General features: G+C 42.3%; 2 protein-coding genes across 6 annotated transcripts in view; one reads left to right on the top strand and one right to left on the bottom strand.

Moving 5' to 3' along the window:
• Nucleotides 1-850: 850 nt before the first annotated feature.
• On the top strand, nucleotides 851-14275 carry LOC137423680 (uncharacterized). Of its 3 annotated transcripts, XM_078773868.1 has the most exons (3): nucleotides 851-987; nucleotides 1981-4966; nucleotides 5075-14275. In XM_078773868.1, the coding sequence occupies exons 2-3, from the start codon at nucleotides 1990-1992 to the stop codon at nucleotides 6859-6861; spliced, it is 4764 nt and encodes a 1587-aa protein (XP_078629994.1). In that variant the 5' UTR covers nucleotides 851-987; nucleotides 1981-1989; the 3' UTR covers nucleotides 6862-14275. The 3 variants fall into 3 exon arrangements, with proteins under 3 accessions (XP_078629994.1, XP_078629993.1, XP_067967185.2); XM_078773867.1 differs by having other exon boundaries at nucleotides 1981-14275; XM_068111084.2 differs by having other exon boundaries at nucleotides 868-977; nucleotides 1981-14275.
• A 5708-nt stretch (nucleotides 14276-19983) lies between these two features.
• Nucleotides 19984-24607, bottom strand: part of LOC137423682 (V-type proton ATPase 116 kDa subunit a 1) — a 92209-nt gene continuing 87585 nt past the window's right edge. For all 3 annotated transcript variants that reach the window (XM_068111090.2, XM_068111089.2, XM_078773879.1), the window contains exons 21-22: nucleotides 22667-22838; nucleotides 19984-21728 (exon numbers count right to left, since the gene is read on the bottom strand). In XM_068111090.2, coding sequence (XP_067967191.2) covers nucleotides 21626-21728; nucleotides 22667-22838 — 275 coding nt within the window. In that variant the 3' untranslated portion in view covers nucleotides 19984-21625. The remainder of the gene's footprint in view (nucleotides 21729-22666; nucleotides 22839-24607) is intronic.

The raw sequence follows: 24607 nt of genomic DNA, 5'->3' as shown, positions 1-24607 counted from the left end.
ACTTTTTGTTAAATTCCATGACTTTCCAGGCCTGGAAAAGCTTTTTGTTAAATTCCATGACTTTCCAGGTCTGGAAAAGCTTTTTGTTAAATTTCATGACTTTCCAGGTCTGGAAAAACTTTTTGTTAAATTCCATGACTTTCCAGGCCTGGAAAAGCTTTTTGTTAAATTCCATGACTTTCCAAACCTAGAAAAGCTTTTTGTTAAATTCCATGACTTTCCAGGCCTGGAAAAGCTTTTTGTTAAATTCCATGACTTTCCAGGCCTGGAAAAGCTTTTTGTTAAATTTCATACTTTCCAGGCCTGTAAAAACTTTTTGTTAAATTTAATGACTTTCCAGGTCTGGAAAAACTTTGTTAAATTTCATACTTTCCAGGCCTGGAAAAGCTTTTTGTTAAATTCCATGACTTTCCAGGTCTGGAAAAGCTTTTTGTTAAATTTCATGACTTTCCAGGTCTGGAAAATCTTTTTGTTAAATTTCATACTTTCCAGGTCTGGAAAAGCTTTTTATTAAATTCCAGGACTTCCAAAATCTGTATAAATAAGATTTTGAGCCATGAGATAACACAGGGATGTGCATTGGCTTTTCTCAATAACATGGAGTCCTTTCTCACTTTCCCAAGACTCTAAACCTGGGATCTTTGCAGGACAGGAAGGATACACAAAATGAGAAGCTATGACATCGATGTGGAATTGAAATGCAGATCAGTGAACATCAGGAGAGACGTGATGGAGTACAAGAAATACGTTTATTTGTCATTAGGATCAGGGAAGGTGAGGCTCATGATGATTGGTGTAGGTTGCTTACTGTGGGGAGGTGTCAAAAGAACCTGATGAATATGTGGGTGGAGAGGGAGAAGTGTAGCCAGGTAAAAGTGTGTGTGCTTAGAAAGACAGAGTGAAAACGTCAGAAGGGAGAAAAGGTGATCGGAGTCTTCACCACAACGGCATCAAGAAGAAGTTTTGAGACGTTGCAGGTACCCAAAGGTGAATTTTGAGGCGGAGGAGGGGGTGGGGTTCTTGCTGCTTTTAGAAGCTGGAAAGATATTAAAATGAGTCGGTGTTGATGAAGCAAAAGTATTTGGTGAGCTGAAGGTGATGAAGGGACTTTGTGAATCCGCATTGATTTAAAACTAGAGAACTGCCAATTCAGATTGACGGGGCGACAAAAAAAATGGCTACATTATTATGATATTCGCTTATGATATGATATTATTATGATATGATAAGTAGAGGATCACTTGTATTTCAGCTGCCTCGTCTCGGTGCAATTCCTGGCCCGGCTATAAACTATCACCCTGGGTTTTTATTTATTAATTTATTTATTTATTTATTTAGGTTGTTGCTGCAAGTCACATCAGTGAGTACACCACACCGTCCCTTAGAAGGAGAAATATAAAGCCGGGAAGTTGGTGGACTTTAAAAGTCACACATTGTCTTTCTGGAAGAGTAGGCAATTTGTCGTCAGAACCCGAGCCAAATGCCATATTCCTGCCATAATGAACTGTTAATGGGGAATGGTGTATGATGATGATGATGGCTTGTATAGAAGACAGAGATCAAGAAGGTAAACCAATTAAGGAGAATGAGAATGAGAAATTTTGGATTTGATTCAGACAAAGTAACAATTAACAGAAAAAAAGTAACATATACAATGACAGAAGTCATGGATAAACATTGTTGAGAAAATATGGAGAGAGAAACAAGTTTAAAAAAAAACTGCAGGCAAAGAGAAGCATTAAATGCTGAAAGTCTAATGCCTTGAGGCATTGATGTAACAAGCTGGCAATATTATGCCATTGTAGACGCTAAACAACATCTAAAAGTCAAATATGCGTCTAATATGATAACGTCGCTTCTTTACTCGCCTCAGCATGCCTCACGCCTGCATATCCACTGCATCATGTAGTGTATCAACTCCCCATCCCTTACACCAATTATAAAGCTATGGCAAAATAATTTCTTGTTTTTATTCCTCAGGGTGGTTCAATGGGGCGGAAGAGAGAAAAAAAGGGTCGGAAGAAGACGGAGAATGAAGTGGAAGACGACGGGGCGATGCAAGGGAATGGCATTCTGGAGACTACGGAAGACGGGGAGAAAGAGGTCAAGATGTGTGGAGATGGGGTTACAGTGAGTGAAAACGAAACGAGCATTGTGCAGAAAGAAAGACATCATATGACACAGAAGAGCATATGGAATGAGTGCATTGGACACACAACGACTACGAGACAAATATTGCTGGGAGCAGCCAGAGGGACACAGACGGCAGAAGCAAAGAGTCAGATAGATAATCGAGACATCGATGATAATGAGGAATACACATATTGTGGAGATGTAGAGCCCTTGATTTACCCAACACTAGCTATTCTTGTCCATGCAAGCCCTGGTTCGTCAAGTGAAGATGCTGAAGCGAATGCAAGAAGACAACGAAAAGCTGGACGCCGATATAGAAGCATTGGTGTCCAGACAGGAATGTCTCCAACTGTATCCTCCGATGAAGAGTATGGAACTGGCGGATATGGATCTGTAGCGCATGTACAGATGCAAATTGCTAAAGGCACAGAAGAACTTTCAATGCATGAAGAAATGAATGGACAAGTGCCCACAGATGATGATTATTCTGAAAACACGGAAAATGTGACATGCGAATTGGTGGAGGATGTCAGAGGAGCCCCATCTACACTCAATGATGAAGATATGACATCATTCAGGAATGAAGTGCCCAAGGAGATGGATATGTCTGACGATATGCTAGAAAGTACTGACAATGATGAAACTAAAGGAATCAGAGATGTGGATTCATTTTCTGAGTTAGAAACCGCATTTCCAGTTGAAACACCTGAGGTGAAAGAGGTAAATGCAGTGGAAAATATCAAGCAGAATGCAAATGCAAGAAAGGGTGAAGAGCCTGGCAATGAATCGACTACCAGTTCAGAAGATGACCTCAGAAGCTTTCACGTACACTCACCACCTTTCAAGGAAGCGTTTACTCGGTTTCCGAAGGGAATAGAAGAGCCAGTAAGTAAAGGATTATCTGGGAGCTCAACAGAAGATGAGGGTGGAACCTTAACACCTATACACGGTCATCTAGAAGAGAAGACAGTGTTTCCAGGGGATATTGATGAGGAACCCAAGTCTGGTATGGTAGATGAGGAAGGAAAGACACCAGTAACTGATGACGTAGAGAAGCTAGAAATTCCACCTGAGATTTCCCAAAAAACAGTAGAACCTTCAACTGAAGATAAAATATCTGGGGACATACCTTTGGCACCACAGGCAGAAGCTGCCACTGAGGAAGCAGAGGCTCCAGGTGGGGTACCTGCAGAAAAACCAGCAGGAACAGTGAAAGATCAAGGTGTAGAAGAAACTCGAGATAAAACAGCTTCGGCAGAAACAGCACCTTCAGAGGAAGTCGACAATAAGGCTGAAGCTGGAGTTCCTATTGAGGGCCAAGTATCATTGGAAGAAACAGACGTAGCTGGAGAAAAACCCAAAGAACCTGAAGAACCTGTCCAAGATCAAAATGAGGCATCTCTTCAACCAGAAGAGGAAATTTCTGAGGCAAAAGAAATAACTGGGGCCACTGCAAATAAGACAGAAGCTTTAGCAGTAGTAACAAATGGGGAAGCAGCTACAGTACCAGCTTCTGATAACCTTGAAGATAAAGCAGAAGGTCAACAAGAAACCCTAGCAGAGGGAGTTAAGGCAGATGAGATAATGCTAGCAGACAAAGATGCCTTACCTGAAAGTAAAGTGACAACGACACCATTTTCTTCTGATCAGGGTGCAGAGGATACCACGAAGGCTTCAGATGAAACTGCAACGCAACAAAAAGTTTCAGAAGGAGTTCCAGCTGAAGATAAACTATCCAAGGAAACACCAGATTCCAATAAGTTGACTGGTGAAGCAGTACCTTCTGGTGAAGCTGCACCAGGTGATGAAACCAAGGAAGCTACTGATGAACCTGGAGAACAAGAACAACTGTCAGTAGAAGGATCAGCTGAAGATAAACCATCAGCAGAAGCACCAGAAACCGATGCAGAGATTCCTACAGCAGTTTCTCCTCGTGAAACCACAGCGGAAGGTGAAGCCAAGCAAGCTACAGAAGAACCTGGAGAAGCAGAACAACTGTCAGAAGAACCATCAGCTGAAGATAAACCATCAGCAGAAGCACCGGGAACCGATGCAGAGATTCCTATGGCAGTTTCTCCGAGTGAAACCACAGCGGAAGGTGAAGCCAAGCAAGCTACAGAAGAACCTGGAGAAGAAGAACAACTGTCAGAAGAACCATCAGCTGAAGATAAACCATCAACAGAAGCATCGGAAACCAAGGCAGAGATTCCTACGGCAGTTTCTCCCAGTGAAACCACAGCGGAAGGTGAAGCCAAGCAAGCTACAGAAGAACCTGGAGAAGAAGAACAACTGTCAGAAGAACCATCAGCTGAAGATAAACCATCAGCAGAAGCACCGGGAACCGATGCAGAGATTGCTACGGCAGTTTCTCCCAATGAAACCACAGCAGAAGGTGAAGCCAAGCAAGCTACAGAAGAACCTGGAGAAGAAGAACAACTGTCAGGAGAGCCATCACCTGAAGATAAACCATCAGCAGAAGCATCGGAAACCAATGCGGAGATTCCTACGGCAGTTTCTCCCAGTGAAACCACAGCGGAAGGTGAAGCCAAGCAAGCTACAGAAGAACCTGGAGAAGAAGAACAACTGTCAGGAGAGCCATCACCTGAAGATAAACCATCAGCAGAAGCATCGGAAACCAAGGCAGAGATTCCTACAGCAGTTTCTCCCAGTGAAACCACAGCGGACGGTGAAGCCAAGCAAGCTACAGAAGAACCTGGAGAAGAAGAACAACTGTCAGAAGAACCATCAGCTGAAGATAAACCATCAGCAGAAGCACCGGGAACCGATGCAGAGATTCCTACAGCAGTTTCTCCCAGTGAAGCCACAGCAGAAGGTGAAGCCACAGCAGAAGGTGAAGCCACAGCAGAAGGTGAAGCCACAGCAGAAGGTGAAGCCACAGCAGAAGGTGAAGCCACAGCAGAAGGTGAAGCCACAGTAGAAGGTGAAGCCAAGCAAGCTACAGAAGAACCTGGAGAAGAAGAACAACTGTCAGAAGAACCATCAGCTGAAGATAAACCATCAGCAGAAGCACCGGGAACCGATGCAGAGATTCCTACAGCAGTTTCTCCCAGTGAAGCCACAGCAGAAGGTGAAGCCACAGCAGAAGGTGAAGCCACAGCAGAAGGTGAAGCCACAGCAGAAGGTGAAGCCACAGCAGAAGGTGAAGCCACAGCAGAAGGTGAAGCCACAGCAGAAGGTGAAGCCACAGTAGAAGGTGAAGCCAAGCAAGCTACAGATGAACCTGGAAAAGAACAACAACTGTCAGGAGAACTGTCAGCTGAAGATAAACCATCAGCAACAGCATCGGAAACCAATGCAGAGATTCCTACAGCAGTTTCTCCCAGTGAAGTCACAGCGGAAGGTGAAGCCAAGCAAGCTACAGATGAATCTGGAGAAGAACAGCTGTCAGGAGAACCATCAGCTGAAGATAAACCATCAGCAGAAGCACCAGAAACCGAAGCAGAGATTCCTACGGAAGTCTCTCCCATTGAAACCACAGTGGAAGGTGAATCCAAACAAGCTACAGATGAACCTGGAGAAAAAGAACAACTGTCAGGAGAACCATCAGCAGAAGCACCGGAAACTGATGCAGAGACTCCTACAGCAGTCTCCCCCATTGAAACCACAGTGGAAGGTGAATCCAAACAAGCTACAGATGAACCTGGAGAAGAAGAAAAACTGTCAGGAGAACCATCAGCAGAAGCACCGGAAACTGTTGCAGAGATTCCTACAGCAGTCTCCCCCATTGAAACCACAGCGGGTGAATCCAAACAAGCTACGGATGAACCTACAGAAGAAGAACAACTGTCAGGAGAACCATTAGCTGAGGATAAATCGTCACCAGAAACCAATGAAGAAACTAGTGCAGCAATGTCTCCCAGTGAAACTATAATGGAAGGTGAAGCTACGCAAGTGAAAGAAAAACCTGGAGACGGAGTTCTAGAAGAGCCTTCACCTGTTGATAACCTATCACCAGAACCAATTGAAGAACCAGATTTTGTTGAGGATGTTCACGCAGAAGCACCTTCAGATGAAGTTGTACTGGAAGATGAAGCCATAAAAGCAACTGATAAAACAAAAGAACTTGCAGAAGAAAAAACATGTGATGACGCCAGTGATGATAAATCAACGGCAGCGGAACAACAAATAGCACCTACTGATCCTTCAAAACAACCAAATGAAATGCATACTTCACCCTTAACTGAAGATGTGACAATCACAGGTGGATATGATGATATGTTTCTCCAGATGCTTCAAAGCAACGATCAATTACCCGAAATAATGCATCCTGAAATTGAGGACGTTTTATTGTCAGATGTGGAATGTGCTGCCCCCGAGGAACAACAAGCATCAGAAGAGAAAACATTAACAGCTGGACCTGAAGAGAGGAAACCAGAAGAAAAGGAAGAAGAGGTTGAAATTTCACTGAGCTTTGTGAAGTTAAGGCCATTGTCAAGAGGATCTAAGATTAGAGTACACCTAGAAGTCAATGTAGGAGTGCAGTCAGTACAATTACCAGTCTCTGTTCCTCGAGGCCTTGCTCTTTTTTCATTGAGACTGCCATCTGGACATCGGGAAGTGGTGCGAGTGTCCACTGTGGAAAATGAGGAAGAAGAAGGAGTTTCTGGAGAATTAGGAGATCTTATGGCAGTTGTACACGGTGGTGGAAATGCAATTCCAAATCAAGAAAGAGACAGACAAGATAAGCATGAACAACATGCATTTTAAGGCCATTTTCCCTGCTAGAGCGGGGGTTAGCCTTGCGGTCCCCATGACAATCTTCTCCATTTTGCCCTATTTTCTGCATCTCTCCTTGTTAACCCCCTTGCCCGCATTTCTTCTTCCACCATCTTTAGCCAAGTCTTTCTCGGTCTTCCCCGTCCTCTACTTCCTTCTACATCAATTTCCATCACTCTTCTCAACCAGTCACTTTCATCCTTCCTCAACACATGACCAAACCATCTCAGCCTGTTCCTCTTCACAGCATCAATCACAGGCAATATTCCCATCATCTTTCGCAATTCATCATTTGTCTTCCTCTCTCTCAACGATACTCCGCACATCCATCGAACCATTCGCATTTCCACCCTTTCCAGCCTTCGTTGCTGCTCTACGTTCATTACCCATGTCTCGCTCCCATAAATCATAACACTTCTCACACATGCAGCATACACCTTTCCCTTCAGCTTCAGCGACACTCTCCTCCTCATCAGCACGCCACTCAGTTCCCGAAACTTCTTCCATGCACATCTCACTCGAGCAACCGTTGCCGAGTCTGATCCACCTCCTCCATTCAGCATGTCTCCGAGGTAGCAAAATGTTTTCACACCTTCCAGCTTCACGCCGTCTCCAAGATCCAACTCAACATTTCCTCCATCTGCAGCTCCCTCTGTGCACACCTTACATTTGAATGTAGCTGCCACACTGGTAAATTACCCTCTCAGACCACTACATTTTTGATGAACCCACTCAGCGCACATTGTACATTGAATGGAGTTCACTCCGACACCCTTCCTGCACACAGCAAACGGCCACTTCCCAGTTCTTTCCACCTCACCACATGCTTTACCACTTGCCATCACCTTCGTCTTTCCGATATTCACCTTCAGACCTTTTGTCTCCATACATTCCTTCCACTTGTTCATCTTTTCCTTCAGTCCATCCATACTTTCCGCAATCAACACCAGATCATCTGCATACAACAACTCCCACGGTAAACCCTCCTTTACATTCTGAGCTTGCACCTCCATCACAGCTACAAATAGTAGTGGACTTAGTACCGACCCCTGATGCACTCCCACCTTCACCTCAAACTCACCACTGTTCCCGTCCTTCGTCCTTACAGCTGTGCGCGCTCTTTTGTACATTGCCATCACTACTCTGATCAACCATTCCTCCACTCCTAACTTCTTCAATGCCCATGTCAATACTTTGCGTGGAACCCTATCGAATGCTTTCTCCAGATCAACAAACCCAAAAAACAACTTCTTCCACTTCTCCATGTACTTCTCCTGCAACTGCCTCACAATGAAAAGCGCATCTGTCGTTCCTCTTCCTGGCATGAATCTTCCTTCCTTCCTGGCATGAAATAAGCATGAACAATGTATAGAAAACATTGATGATGCCTTGAAGGGGGTCATGTGATCGCTGATTTTGGAGATTGATATCGTACAATTGGAAGAGGAAGAAATAGCAGTAAGACTATGATAGACATGAGAATAAAGAGGAAAAAATAGATTAAGTGACAAAGTATGGAGGGAAATAATGAAAAGTGAGAGATATGGGAAGGTGGATGTTGAGTAAAGAAGGCATTGTCCGTGCCTCTAATCTCGTTATGGATAGATCATAATGGGGGACAAATAAGTCTGGCAGCTTGTTTTTTTTATTACATCACCTCCAGGACAAAGGTAGACACGAAAAATGTAAAAGCAGAGGGAATGCTGATAAAATGCAAAGTTGCTGCTGTTGCTACTACCAGGTGAAAGTAGAAACATGAAAATGAACATTAAAAACCTGCAAGTCAAACAGAGTCAAACATGGGCAATGTAAGATCAAGTGAAATTTACTTATGAATATCGAAGAGATGGTTTGTACATTTGCGATATCGTAATGGAAATGACTTTCCAAATTCACAACAGATAACCAAACTTAAAGTTAAAACTATGCTGCAAAATCGATTGCATTCTCAATATTGCTCTTTACAATTTTGGTTGGAAGCATGTAAAATTACGCCTAGGTCCCCCGTCGGTGAAGTGATGTGAATTGACAAAGTGGAAGACGCAAGGCGGCCATCTTGGATTTTGACGTGGCGACCCAATTTTCAATAGCGTCTCCCTTGTGCGTAGATGCACCCACACACCAGATTAGAAGTTAGTAGTTCGTTTATTTTTCAAGATATTTCGCTCACAAGGTTCAGACATATATATGGTGGCGGCCATCTTGGATTTTAACGTGGCGACCCAATTTTCAATAGCATTCTTCCTTATGCCTAGATACACCCACACACCAGATTAGACGTTGGTACTTCGCTTATTTTTCAAGATATTTCGCTCACAAGGTTCAGACATATATATATATATATATATATGGTGGCGGCCATCTTGGATTTTAACGTGGCGACCCAATTTTCAATAGCGTTCTTCCTTATGCGTAGATACACCCACACACCAGATTAGAAGTTGGTACTTCGCTTATTTTTCAAGATATTCCGCTCACAAGGTTCAGACATACATGGCGTCAGACACATGGCGGCAGACACACATGGCGGCGGCCATCTTGGATTTTGACGTGGGTTGCACCCACACCAAATTAGAATTCGGTCCTTCGCTTACGCACGCACGCACGTACGCACGCACGGACGGACACACGGACGGAGGGGAAAACCATAGTCCCCCTTTCGCTCCGCGGTGCGACGGGGGACAAAAAAATCCCTTTAAAATGTGGATTTCATACTTTGAATTCAGTCAATGTGAAGTTCATGATCATATCCAACTTTCTGACAGAGCAATATCCCATTAGTCATAATGATTATTTTTTTGGGAAGTACTTTTGAGTTCTATTTCAAAGTACCAATGGGAAATCTTTTTTGTGATGATTGAAAACATTAGATTAATTATTGAGTTGGGAAGTACTCGTAATAGGAATGTCGGAAAATCTTATTAACGGGTCAGTTGGAGATGCGTTAACTTCTACACCGAGAAGTTATATTTGGCTTTCTTTTAAAACCGAAAGAACTCATATCAAATGTGAGGTCTTCTGCACAGAAATACCTATTCCAAATGAATTTAACGATAAAAAGAACAGGAAATTTTGCAATAATAATTTCAGTTGCTGTAAGAGGACTGTGTACATATATATATAAAAAAGGATTTGTCGATTTGCTTTTAATGTCATGCTACAGCATATTTAGATATTAAATTAGAGGGTATTAAATTATCATCATATGCCATATAACCGAGCGATATTATTATTATTATTATTATTATTACTCACGCAATTCGCTTTTGGCAACAGGAGAATTTTTGGTTTTGCTCATGGATACATGGAAAGCTTGTGACCCATTTTCATTATACTCATAATTACACGATAAATGGGTTTAATTTTCCTTTTATTGCAACATTCATCTATGTAATCGCTGAGAAATATTTCTCGTTAGAATATTTGCAATCTAATGACCTTTTGGATATTATTTTATTAGAATATGCACATAAACGTGATTATAATCTACATAATGGGAGATGCAATTTGTTTTGAAGGTAATGATAGAGGATCATTTTGTATTTTGCATTTGGTTTCCCTTTCAGTTTGCATGTAACATGTGCTGGAGTTTTAACTTAAATTATAAGAAGGAAAATAACCTTGAAGATTAAACACCTTAATTTGACTTTTTAGGCTTTCAAGTCAATAATGCTGGAAGCTTATGCTTCTATAATCATCATTATCTATTATTGGAGCCATAATAATAATGGTTGTATTATTATTCCTCCATATTTTGTGACCCGTGATTTTTTGGAGACTGGAGACAGAGTTGTTGTAACAAGTCTTGAGATCAAGTGCATATCCTTCAACAAAAGTGATTTGTCCAAATGTTTGGCAGCCATCTTAGATTCACGATTTTTTCCGTAAGAATTCTCAAGGCCTTCGTCTCCAGAACCACTGAACCGATCAATCCAAAACTACAGAGGCAACATAATCGACAGACCAAGGCACGACGTTTGAAAAGTTGCACAGCGAAGCCAAGATGGCCGCTATTGACCAATCTAAACGTTTTATTTCTTACATTGTATTTGAACAACAGTATGTGTATACATATACAGTATATATATATATATATATATATATATTGGTGTTTTTAGGTTATATATTCAAGTGATTATGATTTAACACTTGTGACCATATCTCATGAATTCCTCCATAGCATCCAATATAGTGTCCATAGCAACAGAGACAGCATTGTCTATTTTGACAAAGAAGAGCTTTATATAGGTCTATAGTGTTGCCAGTTTTTAAAATGCTAAATTTGAGGGTGTCTCATGGTTCCTTCTTTCAACTCGAGGTGTTATCGCTGGGAAGCTTCGCTAGTTATGAGCATGTCGCGTTTTTCTTTGCTTTTTTTCTTTTGTTGGAATTGTTTTTTTTACTGTACGAGTGAATCAACTTGATACAGTATTTTGCGATACAAGTTGCATCTTAATCTACAGTGGGAGATGATAAATGGAATTATAACAAATAAACAGCAATTTAGCGATTAAGTAGCCACAAAAGCTTCTCTTGAACCCGTTTAATCATCACTAACTTTATATTTACTGCAATAAGTTTGATTTTGATGAATCAGACAACTTTGGTATTATATCATTTACTCCACGCTTTAAACAACTTTTTATCAAAAACGGATATATACACACGACATCATCAATAGCAATTCATGTATTTTAGACTGCTAAGTTGCTAAACGCTTAAAAATTTGTTGCAAGAGATCCTTTTTCAAACTTACAAAATGTAGTGATGATTCTATAACTTGGTGTGATGAAAAAACCTTTTCGTTTTGAAAGTAGTCATAACTTGCTAATAAGATGTTATTTAAAATGGTTTCTAAAGCAGTGTATACTGTACTTCATTGAGATGAAATGTCATCTTAACTTATGAAGGAAATTTGTTGATCATGTTTAATGGAAATGTTTACCATGATGTTAGTGAGAACGACATTCCCACCTTTTTCTAAGTAATGGACTTTGTCTTTTTTTTAGTGAAAGTTGATTCACTTAATAGTTTTGAGAATTTGATAAAAATGGCCATTAATTGTTAACACGACTGGCTCACGTTTTCTTTTGCTTTCTTCAAATATCCCACCCAGTTTGGATACCCTTTCCTTGCTCATTATAATCCATTTTGGAAAATGTTTCCATTGAGAGAATTGTTCGTCACATGGTTAGATCGCCATCCAGTGTGTGTTTTGTTGCATTATTTTGAGTCAATCCTTATACGTCCAACGTATTACATCTCAAACTTTGATATCCTATCATGCAATTGATATAACATTGAAAAACAAAAACAGAGTAGAACAGCAACAGTAAAGAAGGAATATGAAAGAAAAGTTTGAAATAACTTTTAATTCGCATAGTACTGCAGGTACTGTCTTCTAATTACTAAATGAGCTTCATGGTATATTGAATTAACTTCCATTCATATATTTTTTAACATCTTTTTGCTCTTTTTGTTTTCCAAGCTAACTTTCATTTACAATTGTGGTAACACGATGTTTAAGAAAAGCAGATATTGGCAATTCTGGTCATGCGGCCTGCTTCAAATCTCTATTGCAACACTACAACACAGCACAGCACAGCACAGCACATACAACAGCAGACAGCACTAGGATGAGGGTGGTGGCCAAAGGCCGACCTACTGATCAAGTAACTAACCTTGATATGGATGTTTTTGCTATTACACTCAGATAGGGAGGAAATATTACAAACGAGGCATATAACAGAACAAGACAGGCAGCAATAAGGTGAAAAGATGAAATTGTTGGGGAAGGTGAGGTTATGGGGTGGTGTTGTATGTGTAGAAAACCTGTCCTATGTGTAATATCTAAGCTACTATGTAGTGCAGGCCTAGGGTTATTACTAAATCGATTTTTCATTGATAATTGGAGTTGATGTGCATATAATGATTCCATGGCTGACTACAAATCAACAAAATGTAACCTTGATTATTTGGACAATTTATGACAAACAATGCATGGCTAAAACAGCCCGAATAATGGGCGAGTGTCCTCTTTGGCCTCGTGATCGTTGGTGGAAATGCAGAATGAAAGATGTTGTTGGCACATCGCACGTATTTCGTAAACTAATCTGAATTCTTTCTCCATTACATAAAGATTCCTCGTTTTTATGTTGACAATAATCTCTATTCAGTTTGGTTCCTTGAACCTTGCTCATGTGACGCTTAGAACGAGGATGGGTCTCGGATGAGAGCCTCATCTGTCATAATAACGAAATGTTTTTTTTATATTAAAGAAATTTAATACAGCCATATTCATGAGTCTGAAATTGGACGGAATTGATGTTTTTTTGAAATCATTCACTGCATGGCCAAAACATTAGAGAAAACCATTGCAGGTTTGGAATTCTGTTCTGCCTGCAAACTTCCCTAATCACGTGACATGCTGTACCTCAAAACATGGACCCCTCCAAACTATGCGTGCTTTGTGAACATACAAAACTACCTGAAATGTTATACAGGGTGACCCTGAAGCTGGCACTGGAACTGCATCAATCACCACTTCCATCAATAAAATTGCCTGGGCCTTGATGCCAGCCAGCAATGACAACAAGAAACCATCACGGACGATCAGCTTTGTTGCAAAATGCAAGATGGAATAAACAAAATGTGGATTGTAAGAAGCTCAAATGCACTTTCTGCATGCTTCATTCTAACTTCCGTGGCTAATGGAAGTTAAGCCATGGCCTTTGGGACATGTACATCATGGTTGTCCTTTCTCGCCGCCATTGAAAAAGCCAGGTGATCTGAAGTTACACCTTTGGCTTCCTCACAGAACTTCATTCTACAAAACTGGATTTGAAACGAGGATGGGACAAGAGCAACCGACACGTCAAATGGACATTGTACAGGACTGGTTTGCGGAACCTCGTCGTAGCATCTGTGACTACTGTGATCACTGGTTCCAGAGAGCAACCACCAGGTTTCTTGGAAACGCCACCTCCTCGGCTACCCACTCATGGACAATTGGCGAATTATCCCCCAGCATGTCTTTGTGAAATAAATGGATAGATGAGGTATGCCTGGGATGCTTTTGCAGCTGCCAGTTAGTTAACCGCCATTAAAAGGAATTCTCTAATCTTTTGGCCAGGCAGTGTACACAAACAGTCAACAACAATGTGAGCTCAAATGGATGCAATGCAGAGATCGAATTGTGACGCTCATGCTTAGTGTTTACATTAATGATGCAAAATATTTCAATCTAAACCAAACTTTACCGTGAGATGGATTAAGAAACATTTTACTGCATAGAAGTTTTGCTGTGACATTTGCTACAATGTTGCTTTGTTTTCGGCTCAAAATGTTGATGGCTACCTGCTATGTACGGTGTTTGCTGTTGAAGCATTAAAGGGTTTCACATCAACTGTAATCAGCTTTATTTTACCACGAGCATGGATCGGCTCGGCACGCACGCCTCATTCCACATCGTCGCTGCAGAGGCACAGGCTTGTTTTAACTGAGGATAATGACCTGACTGGATTTAATACAAATAATGACCTGACAACAATCATAACACAAACATTTCTTTTGTACAAATTTATTTGTAATATTGGTGACTATTTATTCGTAATTTATTTGTAATCAAGAAAGGTCCAAGTGGTACAAAGCTCTAAATGTTCAAGGGTCCAAACTGGTCAAATGGGTCTTCAGCATCTTTGTGGTCATTAAGTGTCCTTTGGGTCTTTCGGGTGTGCAGAGTCTTTAAGGAATTTTGGGGTCCTTTTGGTCAGCGGCGTCTTTTGGGTCTTTCGGGTGCAGGGGAGGGAGATCGGGGGGTGGATAGGGAAAGTATTCAGGGTCTTTTCTTTGGCGTATTCTGGGTTTTGGGGGTCTTTTCCATCTTCAGGGTATTTTGAGTTTTCAGGGTCTTTAAGGGCCTTTGGGGTCTTTAAGGGCCAGGGTCTATAAGGGTCTTCCTTGGGTAATTTGGGTCTTCGGGGTCCTTTGGATCTTCGGATTATTTTGGGTCCTCTGCTTCGTTTGAGTTTTTAAGGGTCTTTGTGGTCTTTCAGGATGTTGGTTCTATTAAGAGTTTTTAAGGGTCTTTGTGGTCTTTCAGGATGTTGGTTCTATTAAGAGTCTTGAGGGACTTAAAGGGCCTTCAAACGTCTAAGGGGCCACAGAAGTCTAAAGGGTCGAAAGGTATATTCCAACAGTACATAACTAATAGACACATAACCACATGGCTTCACGGATGGACGAATGGCTTCACGGACCGTGTTTTTTGGTTTTATATATTTGACCATAATGTCCCATAAATGGTCACAATTGTACCGTTCAATCATCATTTGGTGCTTTACTCCTTAACAGGATCATTTTAGAATGATGGTCATTTTGTCATGAGACACTTTGTGCTGGCAGAATAGCCGAAAGGTCTGCGCATTGACCTCTGAGCTAATCCTCCCATGGATGCCATGACCAAACATGTCGGAACTCTATATTCAGAGAACAGAGCTCTATATTCTCTCTATACAGAACAGAGTTCTCCAAGAGCTGGAGAACAAATGAATTTCTTCAGCTGCAATGGTGACCCTGAACTTACATGGGATGGTAGCCAAGCAGATAACATCACCGCTGGTGAATATTCGAAGCACCAAAACCCAGAAATGAGACTGGATGAAGACCCAAAAATCATTGTGGTCACCAGAACTCCTGATGCCAAAGGGTCAGTGGAGTTTTAACTGGGGATAGAGCTCAACCTCTGCTGTTCAATTACATGTGACCAAGAACCTTGCTCAGCTGAGGCCTGTCAAAAAATAAATAAATAATAATTAGAACCTATCAATGGATTTGGAACGTACCATATTCTCCCTTGCAAAAGACAAGCAGTGCACGCTAGACAGTCCTCAAAACTAGAGACCAACTTGTTGTTTTTAAACCTGGATTATAATAAATGAATATATACCATAGAATCATACATGAATCACCATTCAAACGTACAATTCGAGTTTGGTTGCTGTAAAAATGACATTCATAAACGGTTGGCCACAAATCATCTTCACATTTTAATTCTGTTTGAGCCTGAATTGGCTATTTTGTCCTAATGTTTGGCAGCCATCTTAGAGTCACGAATTTAAACATAATAATTTACAAGTCCTTCTCCAGAACCACTGAACTGATCAATGCAAAACTACAGAGGCAACATCATCGATGGACCAAGACACAGAGTTCGAAAAGTTACACAGTGAAGCCAAGTTCAAGACACAGTCCATCGATGGACCAATCAAAATGTTTATTTTAACATTGTATTTGAACAACAGCATGTGTGTATATATATATATATACACACACATGCTGTTGTTCATGCATTCTCCTTCACTCCACCCTCTTCACTTCCACAATCCTCCTGACCCAGTTGGTCTCACAAACCTGCAGCCTCTGTTATTGTCTCTCTGTCAGCGCCACCATCTCCAGACCATAAAGGTAGGCCGGCGTTACACACGACATCATAACCTTTCCTTTTAGTCTTCTTGAAGTCTTTCTGTCTGCCATTACTCCCTCCACCCTCCTCTACGCATTCGCACCCACCTGAATCCTCCTCCGCACATCTGCCTCTGACTTAACATCCCAGTAACTTTTTTCAACAGATACTCAAACCTATTTCCTTGTCTGATCCCCTCCTCCACACTTTCCCTTATCCTCCCATCCAGAACCCTCTACAGCACCTTCATGACACGACTAAGGAATGCAATGCCCCTGTACTTCCCCGGATCTTGAACATCCGCCATCCCCTTCCATATCACCACAATTAACCATGTCCTCTACTCCTCTGCAATTGACCCATCTCTCACACATACATTCAACAACCTCTTCGTCCTCCCGACTCCGACTTCTTCTGCTGTAATTATCATCTCTGTACACATCTCATCAATGCCTGACGCCCTTCCCCTTTTCAATGATGTCTGCACTTTCTCTTCCGTGGTCTCCATCAACTCCACTTTCCCCTCCACATAACTCGGTATCTCCAGCTCGCTGTTGCTACATCTTCCCGGTTCAACAGCTGTTTGAAATATCCTTCCCACACCTTCAATACTGCACCCTTCCCTGACACTAGCTTCCCACCACCATCCTTGATCACCGCCCCTCCCCCCTTGAAGTTCTTGTTATCTTCGTCCCTGTCACAAGCCAATTTATAGATCATATTTTTTTTTTTTTTGTATACTGAATCGAGGCTCGTGAAAGAGCTAACATTTATTTCACAAACAAATCAACCAGACAAACAAAATATACAAAAAGAGGGAGCGGAAGACAAGATGGGGAGAGAAGGGGAAGCACACAACCACAACATTTGAGAGCAGGGAGAAGTGTGGGAGGGAGAGGGCTTGGGGGCAGGAGGCGTGGGAAGGGGGGGGGGGGGGGGTGGGAGAAGTATAAAACACAAGGGGACCGAAATTAGCGGGGGTAGAAAAGATCAAGGTTTTGGATGGGGGAGGATAAGAGATGGTGGTGAACAGCTGTTTTAAAGACCTGAAGGGTGGAGTGGGATTGAAGAGAGTCAGGGAGTTTGTTCCAGAGGTGGGAGAAAAGAGGAATGAAGGAGTGAAGGTGAGCAGAAAGTCTTGATTTTGGCAGTTTAACCATAAGAGGGTTGCAGGCAGATCTTGTGCGACCTGTAGGAATATTTGGGGGACAGAGCCCAGAGAGGGCTGGGGGGGCAAGGCCAGAGAGGAGTCGGTAGAAGACGGAAAGACCACCAACCTGCCTGCGGTGAGTGAGTGAAAGGCCCTTGGAGTTAGCTTCATCGCGGGAGATTCCAATGATTCTGAACGCTTTGGTTTCAACAGCGTGAAGACGGGCTAGGTGTGAGGCAGGAGCACCAGACCAGAGGGGAGAGCTGCGGATGAAAGCCTTGTATGTGGTGAGGAGCTCAGGTGTGCCAAGTAAGGACTTCGCACGACGGAGGATGCCCAGTCGGCGACTGGCTTTGGAGGCCAGATTTGAAATGTGGTTTTCCCAGGAAATCTCCTACCATCATCCTCTTTCAACTTGTTGTACACCTCCTCTTCCGTATCGTTCCTCACCTTATGCACAGCTCTCCTTGCTGCTTTCTTCTTCTGCCCATACAAATGCAGAGCGGCCTTTCTATCCCTCAACGATGCACCCTTTCCTGACGTCCTTCCATACAACACTTCTGCAATTCCCCGAAATGCCTCTCCATACTTCTTCCACTCCTTCTCCAAACCTTCCTCTTCTTCACTAAGTTGCTCATACCTGGTCCTCACCCTCTCCTTGTACACTACGGTGACGTTTAACCTCCCTCATACCATTATTAAAATAAAATTTGGTGTTCTTTTTCCATAAAATATCTCCTTTGCTTTGGTGGTAAACTGTGCTCGTATAATCCTGTTGGCATTTTGAGTAAATCAAATTTTGTTTTTTTTCTATTTTTGTGGGTGCCTGTAACACTTCCCGACACCCACTAAGGAATGGAGTTGGGGATCATTAAATATTACCGAAAATGTGTCGAGTCTGTAATTATTAAAACCCTTTGCGATGACACTCCAAATGACTTCAGGTGCATCCAATTTCCTTTGATCATCCTTGAGGTGTCTCTACAATTTGATCGGAGTCCACCTGTGGCCAATTCAAGTGATTGGACATGATTTAGAAAGAAACACACCTTTCTATATAAGGTCCCACAGTTGACGGTCCATGTCAGAGCAGAAACTCTACCATGAAGTCCAAGGAACTGTCCATAAAACTCTGAGATAGAATTGTGAGGAGGGAAACAATTGAGGAGGTCAACAATTGAGGAGGTCAACAATGTGAGATTGTGATCGGGGGAAGGGTATAAACAATTTCTAGACTGTTGAAAGTTCCCAAGAGCACAGACTGCTCCATCATTAAGAAATGGAAAGAATATGGAACTACCCAGACTCTTCCTAGAGCTGTCCATCAACTGAGCACCTGGGCAAGAAGGACCTTGGTCAGCGACGTGACCAATAGCACAATGACCACTCTGACAGAACAAAGAGTTCCTTGGCTGAGATGGGAGAAACTACCGGAATGACAGCTGTCTCTCAAGCACTTCACAAACCTATGCTTTATGGGAGAGTGGCCAGACAGAAGCCACTCCCGAGAAAAAGGCACATGGCGGCACACTTGGTGTTTGCAAAAAGGCAGGTGAAAGACTGCGAAAATGAGGCAAAATATTCTGTGGTCTGATGAGATGAAAATTTAACTCTTTGACCTGAATGCAAAGCGCTGCGTCTGACGGAAACGGAGCACAGCTCATTAACAATCTAACACCATTCCTCCCGTGAAGCATGGTAGTGGCAGCATCATGCTATGGGGATGCTTTTCAGCAGCAGGAACTGGGAGACTTGTAAGGATAGAGGGAGCAATGAATGGAGCCAAATACAGGCAAATCCTTGAGAAGAACCAAATTTAACTATTTTGCAAACTTTTCTAAAAACATGTTTTCACTTTGCCATTATGAAATATTTTGTGTAGATCAAAAGGCCAACCCCCGCTTTGCGGGGGAAAATGGCCTCTAAAAGGTGGTTTTAGTGACAAAAAAAAGTCAATTTAACCCATTTTTGATTCTGGCTGCAACACCGAAATGTGAAAAAGTAAAGGGGTGTGAATACTTTCTGAAGGTACAGTAGCTTCAAAATCGATTTCCTGTACATCATTCTCCCTTCTGTTCCTTTTCTCATTGCAGCCTCTCTGCAAAATTGTACCCTTGATCTTTTCTACACCCATTAACCCTCCCCAGGCCAAAGCATTTGCGAGTTTCCAGTTTTTTCCCTTCTACTTCTGTGATCGAGAGTTTGTACGTGTATCCATCTTGGAACATCCTTTATTTTCCACATCCCTCATTTTTCCAATTCCTCCCTCGATTTTGTCCCTCAATTCCTCCCCTCTTTTCTTTCTACCGTTACATCCTGATCCATCTGTATTCTAGCTCCTTCACGAGACTCAATACTCAATACAAAAAAAGAAGATAAATAAAATCAAAGTCCACGTCATTGTTGAACTACCCTGACATGTACAAGGCCATGCATTATAATTCCAAAAATAGTTTTACAAGTGTTAAAGCCCACAGCCTCAGTAATGAATATTTTCACCTTAATGCTTTAAATCTTTATTTTCATTTCCATCTAGAGTAGAAAAACACCGAATTTTAACCAGATGATTTAACATTTGTTGTTTACAGCACCGACACCACAACCACCCCCACCTATTAAAAGTTTGATCACAAATGAATATATGCATATTAAAAGAAGCAGGTGTTCAGGAATGAGGTTGGTTAAGGTGGGGAGGAGCGCAGAAGAGAAAGTGAAGCCAGGCACGACATTCTTCATTCATTCCTGCATGCACATGAAGCATCTGACTGCTGGTTGCATCATTTTTGGAGTTGCGGTAATGGTGCAGTGCTCCCTTGGAAATTAGGGCAGACATTTATAATGTACCAACACACAATTACCGACTAATTTTGTAAGGTACGTGGGATCTTGAATGTCCACAAGTGATTGATAAGTAGCCATGACAAAAGGCTTGGCAGGCAGACAGACAGAAATGGAAGGGAATATAGAGGTGAGTGGTTAGAAAGGAGCACAAAGAACAGAATGAACAATATCCTGGTGTAAAGTCTATTAGAGAGACCAATTGGTGACAATTTGTACAGCAATCTCATCAAAATGCTTGCTGGAGTTGACAACACCGATTTCAACATGGACCAAAGAACGAAATGATGGCAAAAGAGGGCAATTGGGGATGGACTTTGAAAGCGAGTTTGCAAAATCTGTCCAAATTATTGGCAAAAGTCGGTGCACGACTGCCGAACCTTGCATCACATGACTGTTAACACACTTAGCTGTTTTCCATGGATAAAACCCATTGTTCAATTTCTCACCCAATGCCGAGGCAGACACTAGTCTTCAATGAAGACTAGCATTCCGTTGTATCAAAATAAACAATCGGGGCCGTGAAGAGTAGGCGAGCTATCGCTGGCACCCTGAACAAATTCCATCTCTAACCGACAGGGGGCACTGCATCAGCGGCAGTCATCCGTGGATGGCAGGACCAAACATGACCAAACATGGAGTCTGTCCATACCAGCGCACCACAGCATTTTCAGTGATTTATTTTCCTAACATGGAAAACAAAACTTGGAACAAACTGCCACCTCTCACACGACATCCAACAACAAAAACAAAAAAGACAATCACATTATTAAGTTTCTGCGTTCTACGATGTTATTAGACAAAGTAAAACTTTTTCACACAATCCCCTCGATGACCCTTTGTACCCTACACTGAGAACGTGACCCACACGTTCGAGAATACTGCTCAACATCTCTACGAGCGAAATTTGCAGCTGGTAATCACTTGTACCTTGATACACAACCAATTATTCCTTTTTCGACACAGCGATTATAAAATCAAAGCAATAAAAATGTTTCAGTGAAAATTTGATGTAAAAAGAAAGAAAAGCAAATTTTGCATTCTTTTAAAACAATAAAACACATTCCAAATGGCTCAATGCGATTAAGATCATGAAATGACAAATGAGGTGAGAGCATAAAGACGTCTACGGGAGAGTGAAGCGATGTAATGAGGGGCGAGACAAAAGGAACGATAAAAACAGAGCTGGGTGTATAAAAGATGATGTCGTTTCGCAAAGAAACAGACTATTGCACACGGATGAGGAGATCGAAGGAAGAACAAAATACGGAGGCAGCATTGGAAATTGGCATTAGAAATAATTCCTATGTATCTGTGATCTGTTCCTGTGAGTTGAGAAGGAGCTTGAAGGAGAAGGGAGAGAAGAGCCGTCCGTCGCCATGGTAAAATTTGTTCTGAAATTCAACCCTGCAGACAGGAAGAGAAATAGAGAAGGAGGGAAGGAGGTTTTAAAGCAATGTGGCAGATATTGAGTAAATAGCACACAGTACCACTCAACCGCAAGTGTCAAAATAAAGGTTTCTGCTCCATAGACTGATTTTAATCAAGATAGGGTAAGGCTGACAGGAAGGCCTAGAGGTACACACACACACCCAAAAGCTGTCTAGCCTGGGTTTGAATCTCGACCCAGCTATAAACTCTCATCCCAGTGTTGGCTTAGCGGTTAGGGTGCCGGCTCGGGATCCTAGGATCCTGGGTTCCAATCCCGGTCGATCGCTGAATTAACGCCAGGGGGGTTGACTCAGCCTGTCATCCTTCCGAGGTCGGCAAATTGAGTACCAGCTTACTGGGATGAATGATCACGGTGTGTACCCCGATTTAGAATAGGTACACCGTATCCCTGCGCATCGTAAGAGCGTGACCAAGGGTTGGCGTCAGGAAGGGCATCCGGCCATAAAAAATATTGCCTCAAACAGGGAACCATGATTGTCATGGGGCCCGCAAGGCTAACCCCCGCTCTAGCGGGGAGAATGGCCTTAAAACGATCATTCATTCATATATTCCAGTGTTTCCCAAAGAGCGTGATTCATCAATGTGTGTGCCGTCCCTTGGAGGGACGTTAAACAGGCGTCCCGTCTGCCGGAATTAGTCAGTTGATGTTAAAGACCCCAGTCCCTCGTGAAGAGTAGGCGAATATTTGAAGGTTCGATGCCACCATGAACAAATTCCAAATTCCTGCCCCAACCAGCAGGGGCACTGCATCAGTGGCACAACTGCACTCCCAGAAATGATGCAGATTAGAAAACGTAAAGGTAAGTGTGAGACCTCTACTCCATCCTGTCGGACCACATGTGGACAACAATGGCAAGAAGAAAAAAACAAAAAGATCTTCACGCAAAAGTTACCAGTGGAGACGAAGAGCATGAAGGAATGCAGAAAGTCCCTCCATCACCAACAATATGGCCACCGTTAAGCAGAAAAATGCGCAGAAACAAGGCACCAATAGGAATGGTGCAGTCACACCTGTGGCACTAAGTCCATAATGCAAAACCATGGTCCAAAGGACGTTGGATAGCTCTAAAACAGAGAAGCAAGTAAAATATCAGCAAAGCCTACACAGTACACATAAGTATTTTAAATAGACTGCATATAAAATGCGTTTGGGACTAGGCCATAAAATAAATGATAAAAACATTTTGCAGGGAAAGTGAAGGGGAGGGCAGAGATACTGCAGTTTGAACATGTCTCCGTATGACATTTGCTACTACTAGGTAGTTTTTCAATTTGCTCTTTTGCACCATCTATGAATATCTTGATAATGAGCGATTTCAAGGCGCAGTCAAAATCGATGTGGTAACACCAACAGTTGAGTGCCGAAGGAGACTGTTGAAAGTGTCCTGATGCCCCCCCCCAAGAGTAGCTTGTAGGGTACCTATCAGCGGATCCAGTATATAACTGTACATGCAATGCAGCCACAATATAAACTAGAATGGCACTCGGTACAGAGCAAACCTCCGCCAGGCTGAACAGTTTATGTTTTGTATCCCACTGATAGGCTGGATCTGGATTTGGACCAGAACCAAAATCTAATCGGCTTGTTCTTGTCACCGAACCCACTAATCCACCAAACTTTGTCATAACTCGTCCACAACTTTTTGTGATATCATGCTACATATAGTTTTTGGTCCTATTACTGAATGGTGAAGAATCACTTCACCCCCACGCACGAAGCGCAAAGCGGGGTTGAGCAATTGGTTAACTCTGTGTCCAAAGACGTCGTTGTAGGGGATTGTATCATTTTCTTTATTTCAATTACTTGAACACTGTAGAACACAAATTGCCTTGTTCACCCTTCCAAAAACCTCTGACTTAGCAGTGCTTGGACAAAATATTACACCATCTCGACCAATCAAATTTGCCGCTTCCCCTCTCAGTGCTGGGGGAATATTGAGATTTAGACAAAATCACGACTCGTAGGAAATATAGATCGTGCTCGGAAATGTAAAGCAAGAGTTCAAAAGACCCTTCCCATGTCCTTTTTCTCAAAACTGCATGGGGTAAAGGTGTTCTATGAACTCTCTAGTTAATGTTGATGTGGATGTGGCCTTAAATTGTTGATGTACGAATGCTGTGTAAACGAAATTTTTGGCAAACGTGGGATTGTGGATCTCCAAGGTAACTGATGCTGTGCCTGTTGCACATGATGAAGCGGCATCCAGTTGCCCATGGGGAAACAGGTTTTTCTTGGTGAAGGCCAACACTGGAAAACGCTGCTTGAATTAGTTACTGGTGATGACGTAGCTGAAATGATATAGTCGTAGGTTTTAGAAACAGCTTGATGATGATGTACCAGTACCTGTGCAACAAATGACTCGTCAAGAGAAACTTACCAAATGAATGCACAATGTATGGTTGAAAGTGATTAATTTTGTTGGGTTTTTTATTCCTGTTGATTAGAATATTTACCACCGCCACCTAAGGTGGATGGAGGTTAGGTATTCACGCATGGTTTTTTGTCTGTCTGTCTGTCTGTCTGGGAGCAGGCCATCCCAAGATGTTATGCATGGATTCGGACAAAACTTGGTGAACAGGTTGGGTGTGTGACAAGGCCAAAATGATTTAATTTTGGTGAAGATCCGGATCTGGCTTTAATAGTTTTTTTTAAAACTTTTAAGTGATTCTTCACCATTGATAGATGGGTCCAAAAACTATACAAGAACCAGCTTTAGATGTCATTTTTCCCCGCAGAGCAGGGGTTGGCCTTTTTTGGGCACCGTGATCCCCTTTTTGAAGCAATGTTTAATGGCCGGATACTCTTCCTGCCACCAACCCTGTTAGTCGCCTCT

This window comes from Myxine glutinosa, chromosome 3, assembly GCF_964187855.1.
Source record: "Myxine glutinosa chromosome 3, kmMyxGlut1.1, whole genome shotgun sequence".
Classification (NCBI taxonomy): Eukaryota; Metazoa; Chordata; class Myxini; order Myxiniformes; family Myxinidae; genus Myxine; species Myxine glutinosa.
The sequence above is the reverse complement of the archived record's forward strand: the minus strand, read 5'-3'. Positions and strand labels throughout refer to the sequence as shown.